The sequence below is a fragment of the Brienomyrus brachyistius genome, chromosome 7 (genome assembly GCF_023856365.1).
Source record: "Brienomyrus brachyistius isolate T26 chromosome 7, BBRACH_0.4, whole genome shotgun sequence".
NCBI classification, from domain to species: Eukaryota; Metazoa; Chordata; class Actinopteri; order Osteoglossiformes; family Mormyridae; genus Brienomyrus; species Brienomyrus brachyistius.
Window position 1 is genome coordinate 18857598 of NC_064539.1, and position 26311 is coordinate 18883908.

The 26311-nt window shown below is 35.1% G+C and overlaps 2 protein-coding genes across 5 annotated transcripts in view; one reads left to right on the plus strand and one right to left on the minus strand.

Annotated features, from left to right (window-relative positions):
• Nucleotides 1-26311, plus strand: part of bxdc2 (brix domain containing 2) — a 277175-nt gene that overhangs the window by 187559 nt on the left and 63305 nt on the right. The gene's annotated exons all lie outside the window — the stretch shown is intronic.
• Nucleotides 2387-26311, minus strand: part of shc3 (SHC (Src homology 2 domain containing) transforming protein 3) — a 32243-nt gene continuing 8318 nt past the window's right edge. The window contains exons 3-15 of one of the 3 annotated variants that reach the window (XM_049019727.1): nt 25793-25957; nt 25009-25470; nt 20376-20446; nt 19334-19397; nt 18871-18990; nt 17235-17288; nt 15676-15727; nt 15112-15241; nt 11706-11862; nt 10074-10170; nt 7713-7904; nt 6649-6944; nt 2387-3294 (exon numbers count right to left, since the gene is read on the minus strand). In XM_049019727.1, coding sequence (XP_048875684.1) covers nt 3166-3294; nt 6649-6944; nt 7713-7904; nt 10074-10170; nt 11706-11862; nt 15112-15241; nt 15676-15727; nt 17235-17288; nt 18871-18990; nt 19334-19397; nt 20376-20446; nt 25009-25470; nt 25793-25957 — 1989 coding nt within the window. In that variant the 3' untranslated portion in view covers nt 2387-3165. Of the gene's footprint in view, nt 3295-6648; nt 6945-7712; nt 7905-10073; nt 10171-11705; nt 11863-15111; nt 15242-15675; nt 15728-17234; nt 17289-18870; nt 18991-19333; nt 19398-20375; nt 20447-25008; nt 25958-26311 lie in introns of those variants that run through there. The other 2 variants (XM_049019729.1, XM_049019728.1) reach the window with 2 other exon arrangements.

Genomic DNA, 26311 nt, shown 5'->3' on the forward strand with positions numbered 1-26311 from the left:
GAAGAACCACTGTTAAATTTCCAAATCTTACAGCACACAAATACTTGAGGCCATGAGAACCTGTTCATGAATGGTAAGAAGAAACCCGACAGGTGGATCAGTTTGGTTACTGCAATTTTTCAGGAACTGAGGAAATTTATGCCGATTAAGTGTGAAGTTAATGTATGTTTCTGTCCTCGCCTGTGGTCACAAACGATTTGGGTAAGCAAGTCAAAAAGAAGGACCTAATAAGTCAGCAAAGGCACGTCTCAGCTACATATTTTCCCCAAATATTTTTATAGTACATTTCATTATAGTGAATATAAAATAGAATTTTTTTGCTTCAGAAATTTTCTATGCTTACTAACAAAGTAAGAAATCAATAAATCTGGATGACACTGTCATTTTAAACAATTTAATTTCTAATTAATTGTGTTTGTTTATTATTTGTTTATTGTGCCTTTTGAAATCAGGATGGCAGTGTTCAAATTTTTTTAACCACATTGTGAAATTAATGTATTACAAGCCATCCTAATGAGCACATGATAGAAAGGACATCATAAATGTATTAAATAATTTTCCACTTATGGAAGTTTTCAGCAGTAGTGTACATATACCTCATAGACTCAATTTAATTGTATTTTAAACATCCTTTGTATTCTGTCTTATTGTTTATAATCACAAGTAAAAGTTGTACAGATGATTAGGAATATTTAAACATAAATGTTGTGACATGAAAAATTTAACATGACTTTAAATATACTTCTTGGTAACACTACCTAAGGCCATGTTTTTAGTCATTTATAAACAAATTCATGAAATGCATTCATAAAGCAATATAAACATGGCTATAAATATTTATTAAAATGCATGCCATATTATAGGCATGTATATTATGCATTATGACTTCTTTATTCAGCTCTCGTCTATAATGCATTGTAGATACCTTTATCATGCATTATAATGGTGAGTATAAGCATTTTAAAATGCTTTGTACTGCATTATAAAGGTATCTATAGTGCATTATAGATTCATAAGGCAGTCATAATGCATAATAAAAAGAAACTGGAATTTTTACTGGACATTTACTCTACCTTAAGCGCCTTCCCTTTCTATCTTTCAATTTCTTATAGTTTACAATTTCTAATAGTTGTTACTTTCAGTATAAGTGATAACTTGCACAACAGAAAAAAAATGGACACATTACAAATAATTCTAATTAAGATTGTGTTCCGTCTTGCAGTACCTGTCTCCTCCTTCTGTATGCCATGATAAACAAATCTAACTCAATGTGTCCAAACAAAAATGTCACAGCAAAGACAATAATTGTTATCACAAGTTAATAACTGATACAGTATTTCAAAGTGTGAATGAACTTCTTTAATGTGAAAAATATTACTGTCTATAACTTGCCAAAAACAAAACAAGGTTATTGTTTCACTCACTGTACACCAAAGGACATTTAACCTGTTTCAGTTAAAAGGATGCAGAAAAATAAAATATTTCAATACTTAAATATATGTGTCTGAAATCAGAATAAAAGTTGAATTTTTTTTTGTACTTTTTTAGAATACAAAAAAGATCCCAAAAGCTTGTCACAACAACTACTACATACTCCGATCTAGGGTAATACTTAGCAGTAAGACCCAGATGGACAACAAAGGGGCAGACAAATAACTCCGAAGTTGAAAGTGTTTTGTTATGCATACAACTTACTCACTGTAACAATGTCAAAGGCATAAAATATACTGTGGTTTTGATGGAATAAGAGCAAGTTGTACAAAAGTTAGTACAATGCAAAATATCTTTCAACTATGATGTGTATTAAATAGCTCCTAGTTTGTTTTACATTTTGTTTAAATTTCCCAAACCTTTTATTAATATTTATTCCAAATCTAATACTGCCCCTAACCCCAAACATTAAGTTATGAAACAAAGTATATTGCATAGCAGCACTACTGGATACTTAAACAAGAATCTTTTCTAGTTGACCCAACTATGACCTTATTTATCTGTTAGACTTTATTTAGGAGCCTAGAAAGCCAAGTTTTCCCCAAGATACATGTGACTGATAGACCGTTGTTCTCAATAATGCAGTTCATGTGCGCATTTTAAAAAGAGTGAATTGATATTGCATTTCCTTTTAAGGGGTACATATATTAAAATTAGGCAAACAATTATGTAAAAATACATTACTAAATATAGACCATTTTTTGGTCTTTTTTTTTACAGTAAACACATATTATGCTTTGATTGTGCTGTTTATTTGTGAATATTTGTGAAATAAGAATACATTTCCTGTTCTAAGCTCACAATTCATGAGATCAATATTTGCAACATTAATTCAGCCCTGACCTAATTTACTACACATCCTTTCAAATTTATAGGAATTAAAACCAAATAACAATATTGTTTAAAGCAAATGTATTACATTATGAGCATACGCAAGCACCTGTCAAAGGGTTAAAGGTCTACAAACAATGACCACAAAAACAGTTTAATTTCTAGTCATGCGACTGCAGTGACAATTTAGTGTACTTAATAGAAAAAATTGCAGCTTTTTAAAAATCACATCCACAGCATTGGGGAAATACGATTTTATCCCAAACTTCTGTGGCTACTGAAGAACAAGCAGTCACACTTTCCTCTTTTACAACAGATCCACCGGAGATTTGATAGAATGTTACCAAATTAACGGTTACACTAGCTCCAAAAGAAGATCATTTCAAAAATACTGCAATACTAACTGCTTTTTCTGTTTTCTCTGCCTCTTACCAACAACTGTGTAAATCTGTTTGTGCTTAATAGACAAAACTAGAACATTAGGTTACTCTAAAATACTCTTTGCCTCCTTGAGGATAATTTTCAGTTCATCTAAACAATTAGCAGTAGTTTTTTAAATTTTTTCTTTAAAGACGCCAGATCAACATCTATTCATCAACCTCTTCTCAAAAATATAGAATTTCAATAATCACAACAAAAAAATAACAGTTCTATAAATCAAGTGTCAGTGGAAACAAATCTCTCCAAGTCTGCCAGGGCAGCCAAAAGGTGCGCAGAGGAGTTCAATGATGCTTTCATCTTTAGTAATCTTTGACCGTAACATAATCTGTCATCTTCAAGTTTTTTAGGTGTGCAAGCAGTAAAAATGCCTCCCTTGTCCCAGCAATTCTCAAACGGAGCACGTCACTGTTTTCTTGCTACAGGCTGTTTGAGACAGAGTTCGCTTCCAGCAGAAACTATGGGCAAGCCATTCTCACGGTGATGTGTGATTAGGTGGCTGATGCTGTCGAAGATGTGATCTTTTGTCCGTACCTTTAAAGGAGAGAAGAAGAAATGAAGGAATTAGAAGATTATTTTGAGGTTCTTGTGTCATTACCACCTACTAAGGATTTTTTTTCTATTTGATGTTATTTTTAAAGGGTATTATAATTGACCATATTAGGGTTGGAGATTTTCAATGGTTCAAGAAGCAGGTCTAGGGTGGCACTGCCACCTCACACTTTCAGGGTTTGCAGGTCTAATCCTGTGTGTCTGGAGTTCACATGCTTAAGGTGTTGCATGTGTTTCCTCACACGATCTGAAATCATCATCCATTATCAGTAACAGGAGAGTAAGGCATCAATGCATCATGATGAATCGATCATTATGGCAGGGAAGCCACTGCATCAATTTGTAATGCTAGAATCGATTAAAGATAAATATACTCCTATTTCGAGGTTGTGCCATTCTAATTAGGTTTAATTGTGTCACTTGGTTCCGTCATTATAATAGGAGTTTTAAAATGCACTTGTAACTGGACATTCATTGGAAACTCAGCTTAGTGCACTTCTGCCTGGTCGACTCCTCGACAGCACGTAAATGTAAATGCAGTGCTATATCGCAGTTCTTGCGATACCTCTAAAATGTGTATCATGGTTACAACTGTAACCGGTTATGGTAAAAATATCGCCATATTGCCCACCACTAACATAAACTTATTTTCATGTATTTACTTTTCAATTGCTGATATTTAGTGACTGGCAGAACAGTCACATGTTGGTGGGCCCTTGAGCAAGGTTGGCTGATCTTGTGCTGTGACACCCAAGCTATGGAGAACTAGATGGGATAGGCGAAAAGCAGAATTCCAATGTACCTGTACTCGTATTTGTGCAAATGGAAAATAAGATTTTATCATCATTTACCATTACAATATTTTTTATTATTCATTATTAGAAGTGTTAAACATCGCAATGTATTGATGCATTCCCAATAACTTGGAACTTGAAAATTATCAACCTTCTACTTGATAAAATGCTATAGAACAGCTGAATGGAATGAAGTCGCAATGCAAACGCATGCAAGCAAATGCTAATTCAAGTAGTATCGCATTCTCACAGATGTGATAGCAGAAATATGCCCATCACGTACATCATGATGTACACTATGTGAACAGTAAACAAGTGACTCTTTGGTTTTATGTCACTGTTTCTCTCCAAACACGGCAATGCCTTTACCAAGTCGACCCTTCTGCAGTGCAACATCGAAACGAGCTGTAACTGTGCTGTAAGCGTCTCTGTGTGGTGTGGATCAGGTACTGCCTGGTTCCTGTTTTCCAGGTGGAAAAAGCTCCATTGAAAGAGGTCTTTAAATACTGGCCCGTGACATGTTTATCATTTATTATTAAATCTGGCCTGCAAATCAATGTTTCATTTTCCACAGAATAAAAAATTGCAACATCAGTCCACTAATCTGTGCCAGCAAGCTCAGCGAGTTTCACTGCTGCCGCCCCCCGCGCAATTATTCAGTAGTTGACCTTCTGACAATTAACACTGGCCTTTTCTTCCTGTTTAATAACAACATTTTTAATAATGTAATTAATATTCTATTTCCTTTGCATTCCATTAGCAGTACGCCTTTCAGATCCCATGGTAATATCGTTGACGTTTTTATTTGGTTAAGTTAAAAAAGGTATTTAAATTAGTTTATCAAAATAATCAAATACTGTGATAAGTACAGATTTCTGATGCATCGAATTGAATTGCCTTGCGGCCAAGGATTAACACCCCTGGCAGTCAAGCTAATTGTTGTATCTAAATTGACAATAGAGTATGATTGTGTGTATGCGCCCTGCAATAGACTGACATCCCAGCCTTGAGCTTGCCCTTGTGACAATGAGCAGCAAAAGTAGTTAGAGAATGGATGGAAAAAAAGAAATTCAGACAGATTGTATATAAATAAAATGATATAGGTCACTACAAGAGAAATAAATAATCCCCATTTTGTGGAATCATTTCAGTTTTATAATTACAAGCCACACAATAAATGATTCTTGCAGAGGCGCAAAATATTAACCTCAGGTTACCATAATACTGCAGTCCTATAAACAGAAGGATCAGTAAGACAGTCATTCCTATGATATGTACGCGATCAGCTAAGGCGTAAATCGCTACAGTATTTTTCTGTGTATGCCTAGTAAGAGATGATGGTTAATCCAATAAGTCTATTACATACAAACATTTAATATTATATAACCAATATATTTCTTTGTGTAGCATTACCCTTTACTCTAATTATAAAATAATTAAAATGTAATAATCCTGACTCGATAATTAGATGTGTTTTTTGCTGTGGAGCTCGAGTAGGCAGAACTTGCCGGAACTTGTCTGAACCTGGAGCTCAGCTTCTGACTCCGCTGTAGAGTTAGAGCCTGGAAACTAATAATCCTGCTTCATAATGGATGAGTGAAGAGAAATGTCCCCTAAGTGAAAACCCACCACACTATCACATTATCATGCTGGTTTTTGCCTTGTATATTGAAATAAGTTGCAGATTTTATAACATCACAAACTACACTAATGCAAACTTTTTCTAAACTGACCTGGCATTGTTATGTATCTAAGTTTATAAAGGTCTGGGTTTTTGTCTTGTGTGAATTTCCCATCATCATGAGTCAGAAGAACTTCTATGTCGACCGACATACATAACAAGCTTGAAAATGCAGCAACCATCTTTGTCAGTCATTTATCTAGAAACAATAACCGATTACGAAAATAAGATCGGGACAGCATGGTGGCTTAGAGAAAAGCACTGTTTTACCATGTGTTGTACTCAAATGTGGAAACACTAAATTTCCACAGAAACACTTACAAATCCTTCTTTAAGCACATATACAATTCTAAAAAATGGTATCTGGCAAAAAAAAACAGAAAGCAGCAAGGAGATTTAAAAAATGAAAAAGTAGCTGCCTTAACAATGTAGTTCTCTGCTGGAAGATGGGTACACATCATTCACTGTCACAGAGTGTAGCAAAATGTGCTATTTTTGCCAGTTCTTTAAAAGTTTAAATATTTAAAAGTTAGCAATTTGCAGAAAATACTTACCCCACCTGTGCCTCAAACTAAATGAATGTGTTTTCATTAGAGTACATTATCCTACTAAACATTTACCTAGTGATAAAGAATAAAAAATGTTTCTGAAATCCTGGAATCTTGCATGTATGCTCAATGTATGCAAATGGAATATGCTTTGCCCAGTGTGCTTATGGCTTGCATCTCTGAATAGTACAGTACAGCTGGTTTAGTGCTTAATAAGCACTAAATAATATAATAATAAGCTTAATAATAAGCTTTACAGATGCATAAACATACATGCAGTAAGCATCCAGAACATGCTATGATCCATACTCACTGTGCCTTCAGGGTCCACCAGTAACAGGTGCTTGGCCACACCGTTATGCATGCCAGTCAAAACATAGGAGCCTGGGTTGGTAGTGCTTTTCCTCACGAGGAAGTCTCCGTCGTCACGCAGCAGCTTCTCGGCTTCCTTCCGGTTCATCTCCTGATGGTACCACGCCTGCCCCTCCAGTTCCTCGTTTGCTTTGAATGCTGCCGCACGAACCAGCAGAGGGCTGGAGTTATCCACCGATGACATTTTTTTCAGGGCTGGGACTGGAGTCTGAGTTAAGATGGCATCTTCAAAGGGCTCTAGAGATAAAGATACATCAATCAAACATGGATAATTACATATAAAATACAACAGTGAAATAATACGTATATACTGATCAGTCATAAATGCACATAGAAGTTTCTTCCAAATTACGTTTTCCACATTTTAGCATTAATATAATGTGTAGTCACACAAGCATTTGTATGGACAATCACCAGTCATCCAAGATCTGTAACCTTTCTGTGCGATTCGCAGCCAGGCAGAGAACCAAGGGCAGTGCTTTTTAAAAAAGTAAGTAAATGAAATATTTATCACTCTCACGGTGCAATGCCGCAAGACGGAAATCAGCCACCATTCTTGTCAGTAGTCAACATTCTCAAACTATGTCTGAACATGTTTTGCACATTGTACATTTTCATTGACTTAAAACTACTGTTTGTTCTTAGTTATTTAAAAGTGCAGTATACAGGGATTTTATGCAGCAATGGCCCAGTTCAATAACAAACTGCGTCATAGGGTGGTTGTCCTTTTCGCTTTCCCTGTTAAATGCTGATTGGCCGAGACTCCAGGTCAATAACATATAGTTAATTTTTGTATTACCATTCAGTCGTAATTTTTTTACTGCTGCTTTTCCATAAGTAGTATCAAAGTTAATAGCTTTAATAATTGGAGCTGCAGATGAACTATTATAAGACCTAAATTTAACCCCTAAAAAGGATCACGATTCTACCTATATGTGGCTTTTACATGATGAAACGCTGGACGAAACAATTAATCATCTGGGTGATGTTGATAATGTTTCTTACTCATATCAAAAATGTCTTTCCTGGGGCTATCTTTGGGCACCCCGCCGGGCCTGTCCATCACATTGTCAGCTTCTCCTTGCAGTGCCGCCAGGACACGGACATCCATGTGCTGAGTGTTCACATAGGTAGGGGTACTGGCTGTTTTTGCTAATGGATTTTTTCCCTCAGGCAGACTGTAAATGTCACTTGATCCTGAATGGAGAAATGAAGAATAAGTATGATACTTACATACATACAATACACATGGTTGCACTGCGTGATATTAGCAAAAGACCATTTTTAAGTAATTAAATTTAAAGATCTTTTTAGGTACTGTGTAAAACAGAGTTCAACAGATTTTAAGCCAGTTTATGGCCAACAGTTATCTTGTCATTTGGGCTGTCAACTAATCCATAGTGACAGGAATTATTTCACTCCATACAGGACACTTGGGTCCTACAAGTCAAAGCCTGAAAGGTCATGAAAACATGCCCACACTTAACATACACTGTCCCCAAATCTCTTACTACACTGATATTTGCTGTTGGGTGGGTAGCACTGCTGCCTCACATGCACAGGGCTGAGGGTTCGAATGTAACCTAAATGTTGTGTGTGTGTAGAGTCTGCATGTCCCTCCAATACACAGAGGGTTCCTCTGGGTACCTCAGCTTCTCCCTGGAGACATGGACTTCAAATTGGCGTCTCGAAATTGCCCGTTGTGTGTGGGTGTGTATACGACCTTTCATGGACTGACAATGACATTCCATCCACAGTCTGCCCTGTTGTTTGTCCTCTTGTGCAAGTTAAATCTATATTCAATGGTGTTACGTTACTGAATGTCATAAATGATTCTCTGATTATAAGCTCTCAAAAACAAATGCACTGAATTTTATAATAGTCACACGTACAACAAAATCCTGCAACATATACTATCCCACCATCATTTAAAAATTATGAATACATGTTTCCAGGGGTTATATAATCATTTAACTTTTTTTCTAGCTAATACTATTACAAACAATCATAATTGAACAAAAGTAACCACAAATCTTAACTCAGACCAAATCATTTTCATTGTTTAAGAAAAGCAAGTACAGCTAGCTAGATCACCAAAACGCGATGAGAGTTTGGATATAGATGCTTCAGAGATGCAAAGATGAAAGGCAAATATTGCAAGTAAAAAAAAAAAATCATTGGTCTACAACTACTCACCTAGCCCAGGTATGACCCCATACACTGGATAAGTTAAAGATAACACCCCAGTGACCATACCTCCATAAGCAACAACTGTATGTACTGAATGTACTGCTAGCAAGATGTCGAAGTACCCGCAGGAAGTTTTGGAATGTTCGCTTAGTTCAGTAAAAATATTGCAAATGTATTGGTTTTATATAAAATAATCATTACTTCATTCATTTGTTTACAAAAAAATGTCACATTAAAAACAACCAGCAGTTTTAAATAAAACATTAATTTCAAGTAGTAATACACTGAAAGCCAAGTTATAGTTGTAAAAGAGCTGTTCTAAGTTAACTCTTTGGGTGCTTTTTGAATTTAGATACACCTACACAATAACATAGAACACCAAACAGTTACGTTTAGTATCCCTGTGGAGGTAACTGATAGCAAAATGGCAAGAACAGAACTGAATGAGTCAGTCAAAAGAATTATGACACTTGATAAAGAAAATGCAGAAGTGTAGATATGTTAGACATTTTGTTATAAAACCAATAAATTTGCACCACTTTTGCAGAATTAAGCAAGCATCCCAACCCCTGTGCATTTATAATTTTGTATATATGATGGAGGACCTCAGGCTTTTTTAAGCATAGGATGGTTCAGAATTTGATGTCAGTTGCAGATGTTGCTTATTTTAAAAACTAATTTGTTTAAGCCTAAAATGCCATTTTTGAATTACATTTCCTTAAAATACAGCTGATATTTAAGTTTTATCTTGACATGGTCTTAATGTTCCATGGCTTTATTTTGTGACAATATTAAGGCTAACATTGACTGCATCCCTTAAAATGGACTAACATTACACAGACAAATAGAGTATGAAGCGTAGCGTACTTTTACCTTTAATTATTGTTTTATTAAGCAGAGTACCCAGTAACTGAGTGGGCAGTACTGTGGTCTGACAGGTCACTGTGCTTGTCTGTATTTCCACAGGATACTGTAGTATCCTCCCAACGTCTGAAAATTGGTGGTTAGATGAGCTGGTGTCTTTAAATTGCCCTCAGTGTGTGAGGCTCCTGGTTCATCCTGACCCCGTACTACATAAGTGGTCATAGTAGATGGAAGGATGGACGGATGGATGACTGTACAAATGTTATGTAGCTCCTAATATTCTAAACAGAAGGGAAATGTGAAAAAGCAAACCCTGTCGAACTGGAACAGGCCTCCTTTCCTCTGTCCAGTTCTCCCCACAGTGCCTTCCTTGGTAATAGGTTTGGTCTTGTCCAGCCCCTGGGCTTGGCTAAAGGAAATACAATATAAAGCACATTGTTACAATGAATTCTGTTAAAAGTAATAAAAACAAAACCAGAAAAATCACACAAGTCTTCTGCACAATTGTCTATAATTAATTAGCAGCTTTTTTATTTCAGTATGGCTAGATTAACTATTTGCAATTAGTAGCCAATAACTAAAAATAAAAATTATATAAAATAACAACAATTTTATCAGGTTTCATCAGGTCCAGGTCTTCAACCTTACATGTCTACATAGGCTGAAAAAGATCTGTCAAATACTTTTTGAGTTATAGCGCTAATGAGATCAAAAACCTGGAACCAGTTTTTTTTTTGCTATCGCTATGTGGTGCTGCTTCATTTTTGGGTCGATCTGCCCAAGTTTGAAAATAAAATTCCATGCAATGCTTTTACAGTTAATGTGTTCACAAGACCAAGCGTCTTCTACACTTACACTACAATTAAGATAAGTTATTTTGGTCTTCCTTCACTGTCACTTAGCACTGCAGCTTCATTTTTAGGGCAATTTGTCTGAAAATTAAACTAGGTGTAGATCTTCATCCATATAATGTCCATGTAAAGCAGTTGTGGTAGAAAAATCCAAGATTATGCAAATCTAATATAAATTCAATCAGTAATTAATAATGAAACTCATAACACTGTTGATTTAAATATGATGATGTAATGATTAGTTTCTAATTTGAAACATTTAATGTGCTAAGCATATAATGCAAGCTTGCTTAAGTAATAGGTTTTCATTATTATACGTAAAAGGAATGAACATATTTTTGCATAAGAGCTTGTTTTGCAAAAGGTCAAGGTACAGGCCTGATCCGGTAGCAAGGCTGCTGCAGTAAACATTTATAAGAAAACTGTCTGTATTGGGGGTGAAGATTTCATGAAAAGAGAACTAAGAAACGTAAGGGGAAGTGAGATGAACTTGTTTGACCAGGGTGATGTAATCACAAGAGCGATCATGAAAAGGTCGTAATACCTTTTGACTTATAACATTTACAAGGTCAAATATCATCTGCATTCACCCTTCTCAATGCTGCCACTAAGTGGCGTCGCTTCAATTTAGGATGATCTGTCTCAAAATATCATCGATTCCACTTTGGCATCCTTAAAATGCCTCTGCAAAGTTTGAAAAACAGTCATCAAAAACTTAAGTTATCACCTTAATGGGATCAAGTGGCAAAGCACCACTTTTTTGCTATCACTGTGCAGCACTGGTTAAATTTTGGGGCGATCTGTCTAAAAATGTAATCAGTGTTGTTTCCTAACCCATGCAATGTTAAATGATTTTTAAGTTACTGGCTCGCATACCAAAGTGGCAGTGGAGACAGGGTTCCGATGCTAAAGCCATATGTATTCCCCAAAGGCCGGTAAATCTCAGATAACAAACAACACAAAACGGATTTCACTGTCATTATTTGTTCAACAAAAAGTAAGAAACCATATGGGAAAAGGTAAGTACACCCTTACTGCTTCCTTAGACAATAAGTGAAACATCACTATATTTATAGCATGTGAGATGTCTGACCCGAAGGCTCTCTCCTTGCCCAGAATTTTGGTTCTTCAGCCTTGTGTCAATGAAGCCCCCAGGTGGTGGCATTTTCCCCGGTATGTTGTTGTAGTAGGGGTGTTCTGTACTTTCCTCTTCTTCCTCTGTGCATGGAGTCTCCTCCATACTCAGCATGCTTAGAAAGAAATGTAGCATTTGTCATACATACCCACCATAAAGAACCCAATCAAACGCAGTACAAGCTGTATTCCAGCGTGCAACAATTTACCAATGTTGCATTACTACATCGACATCAACCGTGACAATCTCACTGTCATGACTGACTAGGAATATCGCACTGTCAATTGAAATTGACTGGTCGTCGACCAGTGCTCTAGCATTTGCTTTTGGCAAGCAATTAAGATAAGTTATTTTGGTTTATACAGAGAAGCCAACCTAAAAAATTTGACAACAGCTGATGGCAAAAAATAGCTTATATGCAATATTTTAATAACTACGTTAAAATGTCATTATTAGGGCTGTGAATCAATCTGAAAATTACTAACGGCAGTTTTCTGTGATTAACCGTGATTAATCACACATAAAATCTAAACTTACAATAGTAAATATTTACAAATTAAATCCCTAAATTAATGTACAATTAACAAAGTGCAGTATATGGGTCATTCTTATAAACTCATTCGAGTAACATATCAATTTTCACTGATTTTTAAAATTAGTTTGAAGATAAAATCAAATTACACAACTTCATTGTTTAAGCCAGAGTTACCCAATTCTGATCTTGAAGCAGACTGTATTGTAGTCTGGCCCTCCAGGACAGGAACTGAGGAAACCTGGTTTAAGCTATCAACCTGGCAGTTTATAAGTTTTGTTATATTACTTTTTTACAAAAGTAAGACAAAAGTATAACATCAAATCCTGGGCAAGAGTTACGAAGATGAGGGGAAAAAAACAATGCTAACCAAAAACCTGAGCTAAAATATACACCTTAGCATACAAATTCATTGTTTATTGTGGGCAACATGCAATGAAGTTGAAAGACTAAAAAACATTTTGTCTAGTTGTATCAAGTGTGACCCCATAACCCTTGGCACCAGTGCACCACAGGTTTGTCTTCCTTTTCCACTACCGCATACTTCACCTTGTATTTAAATGACACCATCACTGGTGACCCATCTGTACAGCTCCTCAAGTTTGTGTATGACGCAATACTAACAGTCATCATCTCAAATGCTGAGTCTACGTACAGATGAGAGGTAGATCTTCTGTAAGATTGGTGTAGCCTCAACAACCCGGACCTCAACATTCAAGAAAACAAATCAAATGATGGCAGACTTCTGGAAACAGCCACCTACTCATCTACCACTGGAACTGATTGGCTCATTCGTCAATACAGCTGAGTCATTTAAGTTCTTGGGTACTGCACTGTCACAGAACCTTGAGTGGGATGAGAACATCACATGCATCATAAAGAAAGCTCATCAGAGGACATTTTTCCTGTGCCAGCTGAAAGAAATTCAACGTTTCACAGGCAATGCAGGTCCAGTTCTACACAGCCATCATTACTCTACACAAAAAACAAATACTGTATTTTGCTGTAACATTTTTTTTCCACAAAAATATCTCATGATCATGAGAATGACCCATATTTTAATATTAGTTTAATGGTTTAACTTAAACTTGTACAAGTTATTCATTTCCAACAAAAGTCAACAAAAATACGACTTGTAAGCAAGTATGAGCTGAATTCCAATGCTTACAAAAAGGCTTTGAAAAGGCATACACCACATGTACATATAATCACAGGTACTCAACAGGTGGCTCGACACACTATTTAATTCTGATCACATGATCGATATAAAATCTAAAACCTATTTGGCAAATGGCGCTAAAGACAGAAGCATGACAACCACTGAAAGTATACTTAACATGAAAGATCTTAGGATTCTAAGGTATAAGCATTCTATAAAATGAAATGAATCCTGCAAATTACAATACCTTTATCCTATGTAAGTGACCTTCATCTGGCATATTTCTAAAAGGAAACAAACGAGTAACATCGCCTTCTCTGAGATACTACATGAATGTTATGATTTTAGCTTTGAATTCTGAGATTCAGTGCAACATCATAACCTTAACTCTCGTGTTGCTTACAACTAGGAATGAATATTGTATGTCTACCCATCTTTGATCATACTATTCCCTATCAAAATACTTCACATGTTAATTTGATCAAAGAAATAACATGTTATGACTTTGAAATTAATGCTATGCATTAACGTAACAAATTTCCCAGCCCTAGTAATTATAATTCAAATTCATAGACAATCTGGTGGAAAAATGCCCAGAAGCAATTTTCCCATTTTGGTGGGCTCATTAATATGTTCATAAGCTGTGCTGTGATTGGCTGGTTTATAGTGAGGTACTCCGATGGCTCACAAAGAACCAACATCACTATAGTCATGTATCACATAACCACGTTTCAGTCAATGTTGTAGATAATATTTGATGATGAGGAACAACTATGTTATTGGTTTATTTAATATAGTACACTTTTCATCCTTATTTTAAAGTGCACTCTTTATACTTTGCCACACACATATCTAATACTATTTCAGCCTAGGCGCAACTTTAGCAAAGTTATAACTTTGTTTTATCATTGTAACAAGGTCACTGTACGGTAATTATTTTGCATTTCAACCAACAAATGATTTTAAGATGCTAGCTTCATCATGGAATTTTTATCAGGAGCTCCAAAAAGCAAGTTCATAAATGTGTTGATGGTAATGAATGTGGACTTCTGCTTTCAACTTTTTTGACTTCAGTATTGATTAGATATTCGTTAAGCTAACAAAAAGTAAGGTACAGGCAGTACAGAAGCTTCCAGTGCCAGTATCACAGACTTCGTAATGTTGCATACTACCCCACTGCCAAAAAGGCGTATGTTTCTCAAAAACATGGTTGACTTACATGGTTGGAACCATGCAACTGAACGGTTACAGCGATGCAAGTTGCCAATGAGAACTTTTGGGAAGCGTACACAAAATATATACGGCCTTCCAATAATTTGATAGATGCATTTGACAAAAAATGGGTATGTACACCGGAGATCCATTGCCTACATTATTATAGGGTATCATCAACAAACTGCTTTTGAGCAGCTATATCACCTCTGCCAGATCTATTTCAAGTTAAATTTACATTCACTAAGACATGCAGTTTCATAGAAATGTAAAATAAGTTTAGAAGCTAGTTTCGATTCAAATTAAGTGAGTAGCCGTATATTTAACAAATAAAGTATAAAGCTAATAGACAATGGAAAACAATTGTTTAATTTTATTAATCTTATCAGAGGTTAGATTAACCTAAATTTAACTTTCTTAAATAGATAACTTCATTAAAAACTGATTTTTGGTGAACTCACCTGTCATGGGACATGGGAAGTTTGCTGGAGGGACACTGTAGATACTGCTGGAAGCGAAGATCAAAAGCTTGACCAATGGTGCTAATTACACTCTGAGCCAGACCATCAGGGCACTCCAGAATATGACATGCTGTACAAGACAATGGGGTAGAGCAGTGAAATAACAGCAACATGAAGAAAAGCTATAAAAAAAAATTAGAAAATGTATATCACTTGAATTACAAGTCAGTGTCGTTTCACCCAAAATCCCAGTTTGATTCCACTGAGGTACCAAAATACAATTTGAAAAAAGTCCAAAGGGAATGAATAATTTTGCAGCTGATGTAGTAATCTTGAATAAGGTCAGTACTATAAATAACATCAGTAAATATCGAGTAGCATGAATAGGGAAAATGATGTTTTGGAGAAAATCTACAGATTTTGAAATAAAATCTGCAAATGCAATTTCCACTGAAACATGCCAGTAGTCGGACTTGCTGCTTGGAGAAAGCTTTGACACATTGTGTAAAATGTACTTAGTATTATGTTTAACGGCCAAGGGTATGAGAAAACAAACATACATACCCCTGCGATTCACGGGGTCTTTAGCTACGTACGCAACATAATCAGTAGTGTCCTGCAAGTGAGAAAAATAAGTAAAAAATCTTGTAGCATATCATCACTACCTAACACTGTGAAGACCATACAGTTAAATACAGATTTTAAGTTAGGAATATGTTATGTGTTAGATAAATTAAAATCTGAAGTTAAAAACAGAAAACAGTATGATGGCAGTAAAAAAAAGTGATTTTTGACAGATGGAAAAACATACAAATATGATACCTGCATAGTCCTAGCATGCATTTCATTGGAAGTGCTGAGAGTATCTAATAAAAACCAAACTAATTTAATAACAATCAAACAAACTGCAGCTGTGGACCAAAATACCACTGGATGGTTGAGTCAGTCTCCCAGGTGTATAAATCACAACCTTGGTATTGAGATAAGATAAATATGCTGACATTCTGGTTTAGTCATTGTAATAATACCCATTACTCAATAAATAAACTTAGGCTGCGTTGTTGATAAAACACAAATGCAAAAAATCATTGTCTGAGCATTTTTACAACAATTATGAAATATAAATTATAAAATAATTACATATGTTACAATGAGACTACCGGTATATCAATAAACTATACAATAAATCACAAAATTATCATATTACAGAAATGCTTTGTGAGGATGGTTTTTAATGAATTAAGAAGATTTAGTGCAATAAAAAGTTTTACTGTATAATTTAAGAACAGAAACTATACTGGAAAATTAGCCTATTTCAACTTAATGAGTAAATTGAATACACTTTGAGCTCAGTCCTTGCGTAGGTCCATTTCCTTTCGATACTACCCACTTCTCAAAACACAAATGTAATGCCCCATCCAGAGCATATTTATATACTGTACACATAGAGGGGAGTGGCTAAATCTGCACACATGGATGTACACACAAAAAACCCTAAATGAAATAACTCTGCTAGTAAAAATCCTAAAACTAAGTAGCATTCTTTGCTTTCATGGTCACATTATATACTTTGAATTCAGCTTTTTTAAATTTGTACAGGTTGTCTTAATGATATAAAAAACATCATACCAGAACTCATGGGACATGTACACTTAGAATAGAAATTTACAGCATGATCTCTTGCATTTGACCTTAAAAGCTTTCATTTCTTATATAATGCTAGTGGTAACCTGCTCCAGGCCTTTGAAGTGTACAAGCTGCTTACATTGAGGAGGGCCACTTTAGTCCAGCTCTAAGTCTGCTTTCTGATAATTCAGAATGTTGTATAGAGTGAATATAAGTAAAGTGCCCACTGTAATGTGCTGAAAACCAAAATCTGTACATATTTCTTAGCATGGCTGTTTCACTGGAATAGGACATTGATGTAATCAGTCATAGGTGTCCCATGGGTGTTGGTAGGATATTGTGTATGATGTAACAGGAATACAAATGATGTAACAAGAATCATATTCATACATATCTAATCTGGATGTGCTAAAGAGGATAAAGCAAAACAGGACAGGGCCTACATGCATGCACAGAGTTAATTAAGCAGCATAATTTAGCAGTTAGTGGTGTCTTACTGGGTCCCCACCAGACGCAAAGGAAATCGACTGCATATGATGATTTGCTATTATCTGTGGGAAGCAATAGAAACATCGAATGTCAGCTAGATTTTTTTCTTGTCCTGAATGAAATTAACATTATCATATTTTTCTTGCAAATATCTGGTTAGCAGGTGCTCAGATTCAATGCTCATGAAATTTGAATGCTTAACAATAACTATTATATTAATTGATCTGTATGAGTAGGCAATAAGAGAAACAGCAGATAAACCAAGCATAAAAAAATGAAATATGATTTTAGTTTCCTGAAAGTACCCCAATATTCCACTGAGTATGAAGAACAATCGCTCTGACCTTGCTAACTTTGACCGTCTTTTACAGTATCTTACAGCCATCATGTTGCAAATCACTGCAAACATGCAGTGAGGAATAACTGCAAATGTACTTTTATAGAAATAAAAAAAGTTAAAAAGAATGTAAAATGCACAATATGTAAACATGGCTGCTGAGAGTCATTATTACACAGAATAGATGTCATTCCTATAACTTGGCTGTTGAGTTTGTCCTTAAAAACATTAAAAATGACAAGCTTCTGCAAGTTTCATTTAATTACTCAAAGTTGTAAACTACATACGCTAATATTCAACAATACTGTAGTTATATAACTTGGTATCCCTGCAGTTTGTGATCAGCTTAATAAACAACACAATCAAACAGTTAGCTGTATCCCTGAGAGGTAGTTCATCTACATTCAAAATTATTTAAAACTGTAACTGTCATTTAATTATTGCATTAGATACTGTTAATGTTTTCTTATATTTTTTTTCCTTTAGTCTCACATTAGGATGCATTGCCATTTATTCTTTTGGGGGGGGGGACTTTTAATCCTGTTTTAATCCTGTTTCACTTACATATAATATATGAGTGATTCAGCCAGAAGTGATTCATGTGCAGCTTGCTATCGATCGTTTGCATACATAATAGCAACTGTGTCACTGGCATACATTTACATTTTACCTATATGACATGACCAGTGACACATAAGCCAAACAAAACTGGCCTTGGTATCACCTGACATGGGACCTTTGCTATATAGCTATCTTACTTTTTGTTGATTAGGTAGCCTATGATCTCATGTCACTCAACAAATTTGAGTTTTTTCTAATGACAGATTTCATAATTCAGTTCATATTCACTGAAATTCTCATTTTTATATGATAGTCAAAAAGAAAATCTGCAGTGCTACAGAATATTTTTTGAAGAAAAATTGATCCTATATGTCTGTTAGGTGTTTCTCTCCATAGATGAAGCACTGGTTTCGGTACTGAAGTGTCTTTTTTTCCAGTGCTAGTTTATTTGATTTGTATAAAAATATCAGCATGATAATGTAGTATTTTTAGAAATAACACAAGGCATGCCAGAAGGTTTGTTTACTTAGTTACTTAGTCACACATGAATGCCTTAAACAATAATAGCTGATTATTAGAGCATAAACTATGATGTTAAAATTATGACACCCTAGATTTGGAACATTCTTTTATTTGTGATTTCTTAGATTGGAAAAATTTAAACAGGAAATATCTAAGTAAATTACACAATTTATGACATGTGAATGTTAAGACTAGGACATTGTTTAACATTATGAGAACTGTACCTGTTTGGAATCTAATGTCATCAGGTTCAGGCTGCTGGTGGAGATGTTCAAGTTTATGCTCATCCCTGCAAACTGTAGGTTGCTCTTTCCCAGAATACTGGAGAGCGCTTTAGTGGGGGGCTGAAGCGAAAAAGCAGATCTGTATTACTACCTAGCACACATTTACAGTGATGCCTTAGCATAAGAATGAGTTTCATAAAGCACCTGTGGTAACTGACTGGCTTAGCAACAGATGCAGGATCACTTATGGAAAACAAACTCGATAACCTCACATCTTAAGAACATAAACATTTCAAAACATAGCAAGATCCTGAATCCAAATTCTGTGATTAGTTATGTTCTGCACTGTGTGAGTCAGTGGCACACTGTGTACATTCCCAGTCTGAAAAGTTGTGGGCTGTATCTACACCCACACAGTCCCACCCCTTGCAGAACAGCATGCTGTGTCAAAATTGCAGTGTACCTTTCTCTTACGAAACACTCCTTTTGTCCCTGGGACAGCCTCACATACCATACTTATTGCTTCCCTAAAAAAAGAGAGATACAGCAAGTCTTAATATTTGGGTGCAAAATAACTGTTCATAAGGAAATTCATGATGTCACAATATCAGTATTTTATCTGTTTGTGAAGATACACTGTACATGACATGGTAACAAAAATCTACAATGCTATAACACATAACAATGCATTGCTCTCTAGCCTCCACTAGGAATTATTTCCTCCAGAATTTTTTGTTCTCCGTACAGTAGTATGTGCTGTTTATGAATATATAAAATAAACCATTTGACTCTAGCCATCTCATCAGATACAATACCTAACACCCTTCAGCAAACATAATTGTACTATAGGGGCCTTTGACCTTTTATTTCAGCTGAAATACCTAATTATTCTGGGTTTATAGTAAGGGCATTAGGATTTGACATATGAAACTTCTTACAAAGTTCATCATATGCATAAACATAACAATAAAAGCATTATTTATTTAATGTTATGAAACTTGATTCTGATCAAAAACAATGGCGTAAAATACTTACTAGTGTTAAATTTAAAGTCTTTTTAAAGTCATTTAATGATTTTGCCAGTTTTATTCTTAGAATCCGTCTCCTGTGACTACAACAGATGAAAGATAATTTCACATTTCCATGTATTTTCTCATAATAATTACTTAAATTCAACCATGAGCAGAGTTTCAAAGGCTGCCACTGTGAAAAGGAGATACTGGAGAAAAGGTAACTCTGCTAAAATCAAATGTCTGGCCCCATTCTGTACAATCGATGGAAAGCCACACTGAGACCCTGCACCCGTCAGTAGTCCTGACACTCGTAAGTCAAGCGTGAAAAAAATGGACCTGACATGCTGTGTAGGCAAACCCTGCTGCCTCAGTACTGCCCACATTGTTTTTCAATAAAAATCCAGGACAAACAAATGCACACACATTGTGCTTTTATGCAGTTTGACTTCATTTTTCATTTATTTACAAAATAAGCCTATGTATTTTTCTTACCTTGTTATTTGAGATCTTGTGTTGAAGTCCAAAGATCTCATTGAGCGAAGAACTTCTATGCACCCCAAGTACTAGAAGACAAAAGAAGAATTCATATTTAATTCATGAATGAATGACCAAATCATCATTTGATTATGATATGGGAAGTGTAATAACGGCACATGTGCTGTTAATGTGAGGCTATTCCTCTTATGGGTAGAGGTAGGGCATATACTTAGTGTTAAATAGGAAACATGAAATTTTGGTGAATGTCATACAGCTCATTTATTATTTTATTTTAAACCTTCTAAAGTGAAAAATATGCATTGAATCACCATAGATGCCATATACCACAAATAACACACCATATAACACAGGTTACAGAATAACATACAACAAAACAATATCTAGGTGTTATTCATGCTTGTAATACACTTCTCTTTATTATCACATTATGAGACACTGCTTGCAAGATATTTTATTAAACATTTAGAGATGTACAACCTGTATTAGCCGATACAGCAACGATAGATGGTTAAAAATAAAACGATGTATACCGGCGATAAGCCCCTATAAAATGGTGGCCCATGATGCTTGAGAATCACACATAATGCATACAAAATGTGTGATTACTGTGTATCTCCTTGAGGTGAATAAAGTGAAGAGTTTCTAAAAAGCAGGCAAGAAGGCTGCAGTACTGCCGAGTAACACTACTCCATCAGTAACTCAAGCGTCTAATAATACAAAATTCAGTTGACAGAGCAAAATCAAAAATGAAAAATATGGAACTTAATCACACTTCATGATCAGTCCTCTGCAGTTGAGGACAGTGGCTTTCACAAATGTAAGTAAAAGAGTACTTGAAATGTGTAGCCAAGTGCAAATACAGGATTCTGTATTTATTTGTATTCCAATTGTTGGTAGTAGTTACTGTATTAGCAATACAGTAATGCCATGACAGATTTTTTTTGTTATTAAGTAACAAATAGTCATTTGAAGTGTGTAAAGGTAACTGAAAGCAGTTAATGTTATAAATATATAAAATGCATAGCTATGAAATATATTCCTACTTATGGACTTCATTATACATTGTGGATGTATGGTAGAGTTAGTATTTTCCTACCAAAAAAAAAATACTTTTTGATTTTTCATATTTTGGGAATGTAGTTTATTTACTTGGCTGGAATGTTCATTTACACTTATTTAGGCAGAACCCCGCAAACAATTCGATACTGGTTTTCGAATAAACCAGTTATTAGCATTGGCCAAATTTCCTTATCGATACATCACTATAAACAACAATACAACCCAAGCTTCAGCACTTGTGGCTCTAAATATCTATATACTAAACACAGGCTCTTGTTGAATAACATTTAATGAATAACACTATTAAAACTAGGTAATGGCTGATTTTAACCACGACATAGTAATGAAGTAAGGTAGGGTGATACTAAGTGAGATACATAGGATGGTCTAAGTATAGCGACTTTGAGAAATTAGAGCTAATTTGCTTTTGCTGAGACTCACCTGTCAATGCCGTATGATCCAATTAATGAAATTGTATTCCTATCCTATCCAGTAAAATCACCACCCACACAGTAACTCACATCTGACTAATGACAGATCATTTTGTCCTGAGAAAATAAAACATATTTCTCTCGTCACAAATAAATAAACAAAAAATTTGTAATGTTAAGCCTTAACAAAACATGTACCCAAATATTAATTAAGCAGACTTTTATGGCATAGAAGATGATTCAATTCAATTAACTTGCTTGTAAAATACTTTATAGAATGTAGTTAACTATTTCATTAATTCAGAATATTAATTAAGATGTATAATAATAAGTAAGAGAGATGGGATTGACAACCATTTTATATATCATAGGCATATTCACATTAACCTCCCTTTATGGTTCCCTACCATATTTCCATAATTCTCTAACATTCACCTTTCTGACCATTTTTGTAATAATAATCCTGTAAGATTTTGAAACGTTTCTTCAGAACTTTATAAAATGCTTTCAATTATATTTTCCAATTACATTTTTTAATTTACACATTTTACCAAATTTGGAGCTCAACTTCTCCACAAATTACATTGAATTTTGAGGGCTGTACATTGTTACTGTTTTTGATTTATTGTCCTAAGAAACAACTGTGATGTTATTATGAATACTAACATCATATGTCAGTTATCCTTAACATGTTTTACAAGCTCCAAGCTGGAGTTCATGGCCTACTACGTAACTGTTACTCTCTGACTTACGCACTGAAAACTTCGGGAAAGTAAAGAATTAAAATCAAGGCTTGAATAGGGCAGCTTCATAGGTACAATTCACATTAAGCAAACTGATCATTTGTGTTACACAAATTATGAGAATGTATATGTAAACTTCTATTAGTGCTTATTCTAATAGTGTTGATATGATAATACTGAAGAGGTAATGTATGATTGGATGATTTAGTTTTGATATTATATAACTAAACATATTTTACGGAAGCTGGAAAAGTATACTAATCCTGAGATAAAACTATTTAAATATACCAAGAAAATACTCTACCATATGCTGTCTGACCACCAGCTTGAGCCCTTAACCTTTACTAATATTTAATATTCCTAATATTTATTTAGCAAATATTTTACTTGTGACATTTGAATTTTTATTAATTTTTATAATGTATTTGAGGTAAAAGTACGTGTCAACAATTATTTAATTTCTTTATAACAGTCAAATAATAATACATTTTATTATATAGCGCTTTTACAAAATCTCAGAGATTGCATAAACAATTATATTGACTAGTAAACAAGTTCACAAACTTACTAAAGTAACATTAATGTTTATATAAACTTTTGTGGTGCTTGTGTATGTTTGACAAAAGTGCTAACATTTCTGTGTGATTTTAGAACATTTATAATTACATTTAATTTTATTAAGACATTAAGCCATTATGAACATAAGAATGATTTAGAAACATAAATGATTATTAAAATGTAATTAACTTGAAATATTAGAAAATCAGACATTTGTGATTTCATTTGTCACCTAAAAGTTTAGGTTTACATGTTTGACATGAAATATGTATAATAATATAAAAGGTCCAACATGGGTCACCATGTAGCATGTCTTCTACTGAATAAGATCCAATTACAATTAATAACACTAATCGTTAATTCTTATTAAAGATTATGAACCATTAACTGTTTTGCACAATATAATAACATTAGGCAACTCAAACAACTCTATTTTTGTACCAGATCATGTGTTTTTACTGACAGAAATGATGTCATCAAGCATTTCAGTGTATGCTGCATAAACACTGTAAAAGATTTCAAAGGACATTTTTCTGTCATTTACAAAAGGTCAGTTTCAATACAGAAACACTCATAAAACAACAATAAAATACACAAGTCTATGTGAATTACAGAACAATCAATATTTTTAGTGTAAAGAACAGAAACTAAGCAGCATGGTAAAAATGTCATTGAAGTTCTCAAAGCTAAGGTTAGATATGGGTATATCAACTTGCTCTGCCATAAGAATAGCCTAATTTTCATAAAATGTGTCACTTGCCATCACTGCCTTCTTATCCAAGTAATGCATATAGTGAACACAGTGAATGACTAATTAAAAAAAGCCACAAGCAGAATTTCTCTTTGAAACAAATACATGTCTACATAGGAACCTGGAACAGAGCTTGCACCAAAATATCCAGTTTCAATGTAACGTTTGATCGTACTGCACACAAACTGCTGTGCCTGGCTGTTAATAGTGTGCGATTTGCTGGATTATGTAGACAGAGCTTCTGTACCATTCATCTTTCATGTATATATAAAAAATACATAACACATGTATGTTGATAATCATTCAATACATTTTCAAGGTAGCACACAGTTTATATATTTCAGATTGCTGAAATTTCAGCATGTCACAAAAAATTAACAACCTTATCAAATTTTATGAGAAATATTGCAGTACAGAGTCAAGGGTATATATGAATAGTATATATGAATAGTATTTCATAATGCCCGAGAGTCAGCATATATATAAAACATAAATTGTTTTGTTGCTGGAAATTACATACATGTATCATGAGTTTCTTGTGGTATATATAACTATATATATTCATATTTTACGCAACTGTGATATTGCTTTGCATATATGATATACATGAATAATGCCAAAATACATAGGCACTTGCTTATAGGTTTCACCAGAGCGTGAAGATGGAGAGAAGCATTATACTGTCTTATATGAGCACTCTGAAGCAGAGAAGCCATTAGCTTAAAAAAATCCACTCTATACCTTTTATATTTTTATAGCACAAGCAATCAAACATACTGCATGCAAATATATAAAAACCAGAGAAAGGTATTTATCAAAAGACAGACAAAATATAAAAATACAAATACATTAGTTATAAAAATTAACATGCACGCTTTTGCTTTACATTCTAGATTTTTCTCATTTTGAACTAATGTCCTTCTTTGTTGTATGATTTTCCAGGCTGCAGCCTTGTCTTTCTTTAACATCCGCAATATCCCTTTATGTCTTCTCAAACATACGAGCATAATGCAGTTGTATCTTTATCATGCCACACTCATTGAGGGAAAAGACAGAATGGGGAGAAAAGGGAACCAAAGACCAACCTTTACAATGTACGTCACACCGGGTCCAGAGATCTTGTCAGCGGAGTGAAGCCATCCTCTGGAGGGTTTATTTACGACGCTGCTGGGATTCCAGCTCTCTCCTCCCAGGTGCGTCTCTTCCAGCCTGCCCTTCTTCCCAGTGCTCATGCCAGCCAAGTCCTGTTGCACGCACGGAGGACCGGTGGCAGAGTGGCAAAGGGGGTCGCAGGGAGCTGCTGTGGCACTCGTGGAGCTAGCAAAGCCAGAGCCACTGCCCCCTTGTAGCTTGGACACGGCCAGGTCTTTGACGGCTGAGGGCAGACTCTTAATGCCTATCAGGCTGCCAGTGTTGGCAAATTTTAGGTTGGAAACCTTATTGATGAGGGTGCAGAGGGTGGTGCTGCCATCCTCGGGTTCCGCGTGGAGCGCATCGGCTGGCGAGGCACAAGGGGGCTCGGCCGACGGTGTAGGACTTGCCGAAACCTTGGGGTTCATGGAGAGGTTGTGAAGAAGATCATCGACAGATGTCACAGACTCATTCTTGAAGCGGTTGTATTTGGTACGGTGAAGCATGCCCTTCTATCTGCCTGCCTACAAACGAACTGGCAGATGTGATGCCAAGCTAATTATCCCCTCCTTTAGCATAGCAAATGCCTTGTAGCAAAAACAAGCAATCCAGTGTGATATTTCTGTTGCAGTAATGGTTGTACTTGTTGTTATGGTAAGCCACAGCTGCAATCCAGGTTAAGAGAGAGGAATCAGACAATCCATGAAAAAGCCATACATCTAAGAGATAAAAAAGTACCAGGATAATCTCTTCCACTAGTGATGTCCAGAGAGCAGGCGACGGTAGATGGCTGAGATCCCGAACGCTCTTACAGTTGCCTATCCGTTCGCAGCAAAAGCATGACTCACAGATCTGAGAAGACCCTTCCCAACAAAAGGCTGACTGAACACAGCAAATCACTTCCTGTAGCAAAAAAAGAAAAAAATCCTCCCACTTACAGCACACTAGAACCAATCAATTCTCAAATATCCCAGACTGATATTTCCTCTCTACTAGAGGAATGCTTTTCTTTCTTATTCCGTCAAAAGAAAATAAAGACAAACCAAACCAGACTCAAATTGTCATTAATATGAAATCATTCTGCATGTTTTCTTTCACGTTTCCGTTTTTCTGCTTACTGTTAAATTCCCCTCTGCTGTAACATGTAGGTACAGCATAAATTAATTCCTTTTACAAAATTTAATTATGCATAACAACCAAGAACTGAGTAGGTTACTACCAAAATATATTTTAAAAATTTAAATTTTATTTTACGTA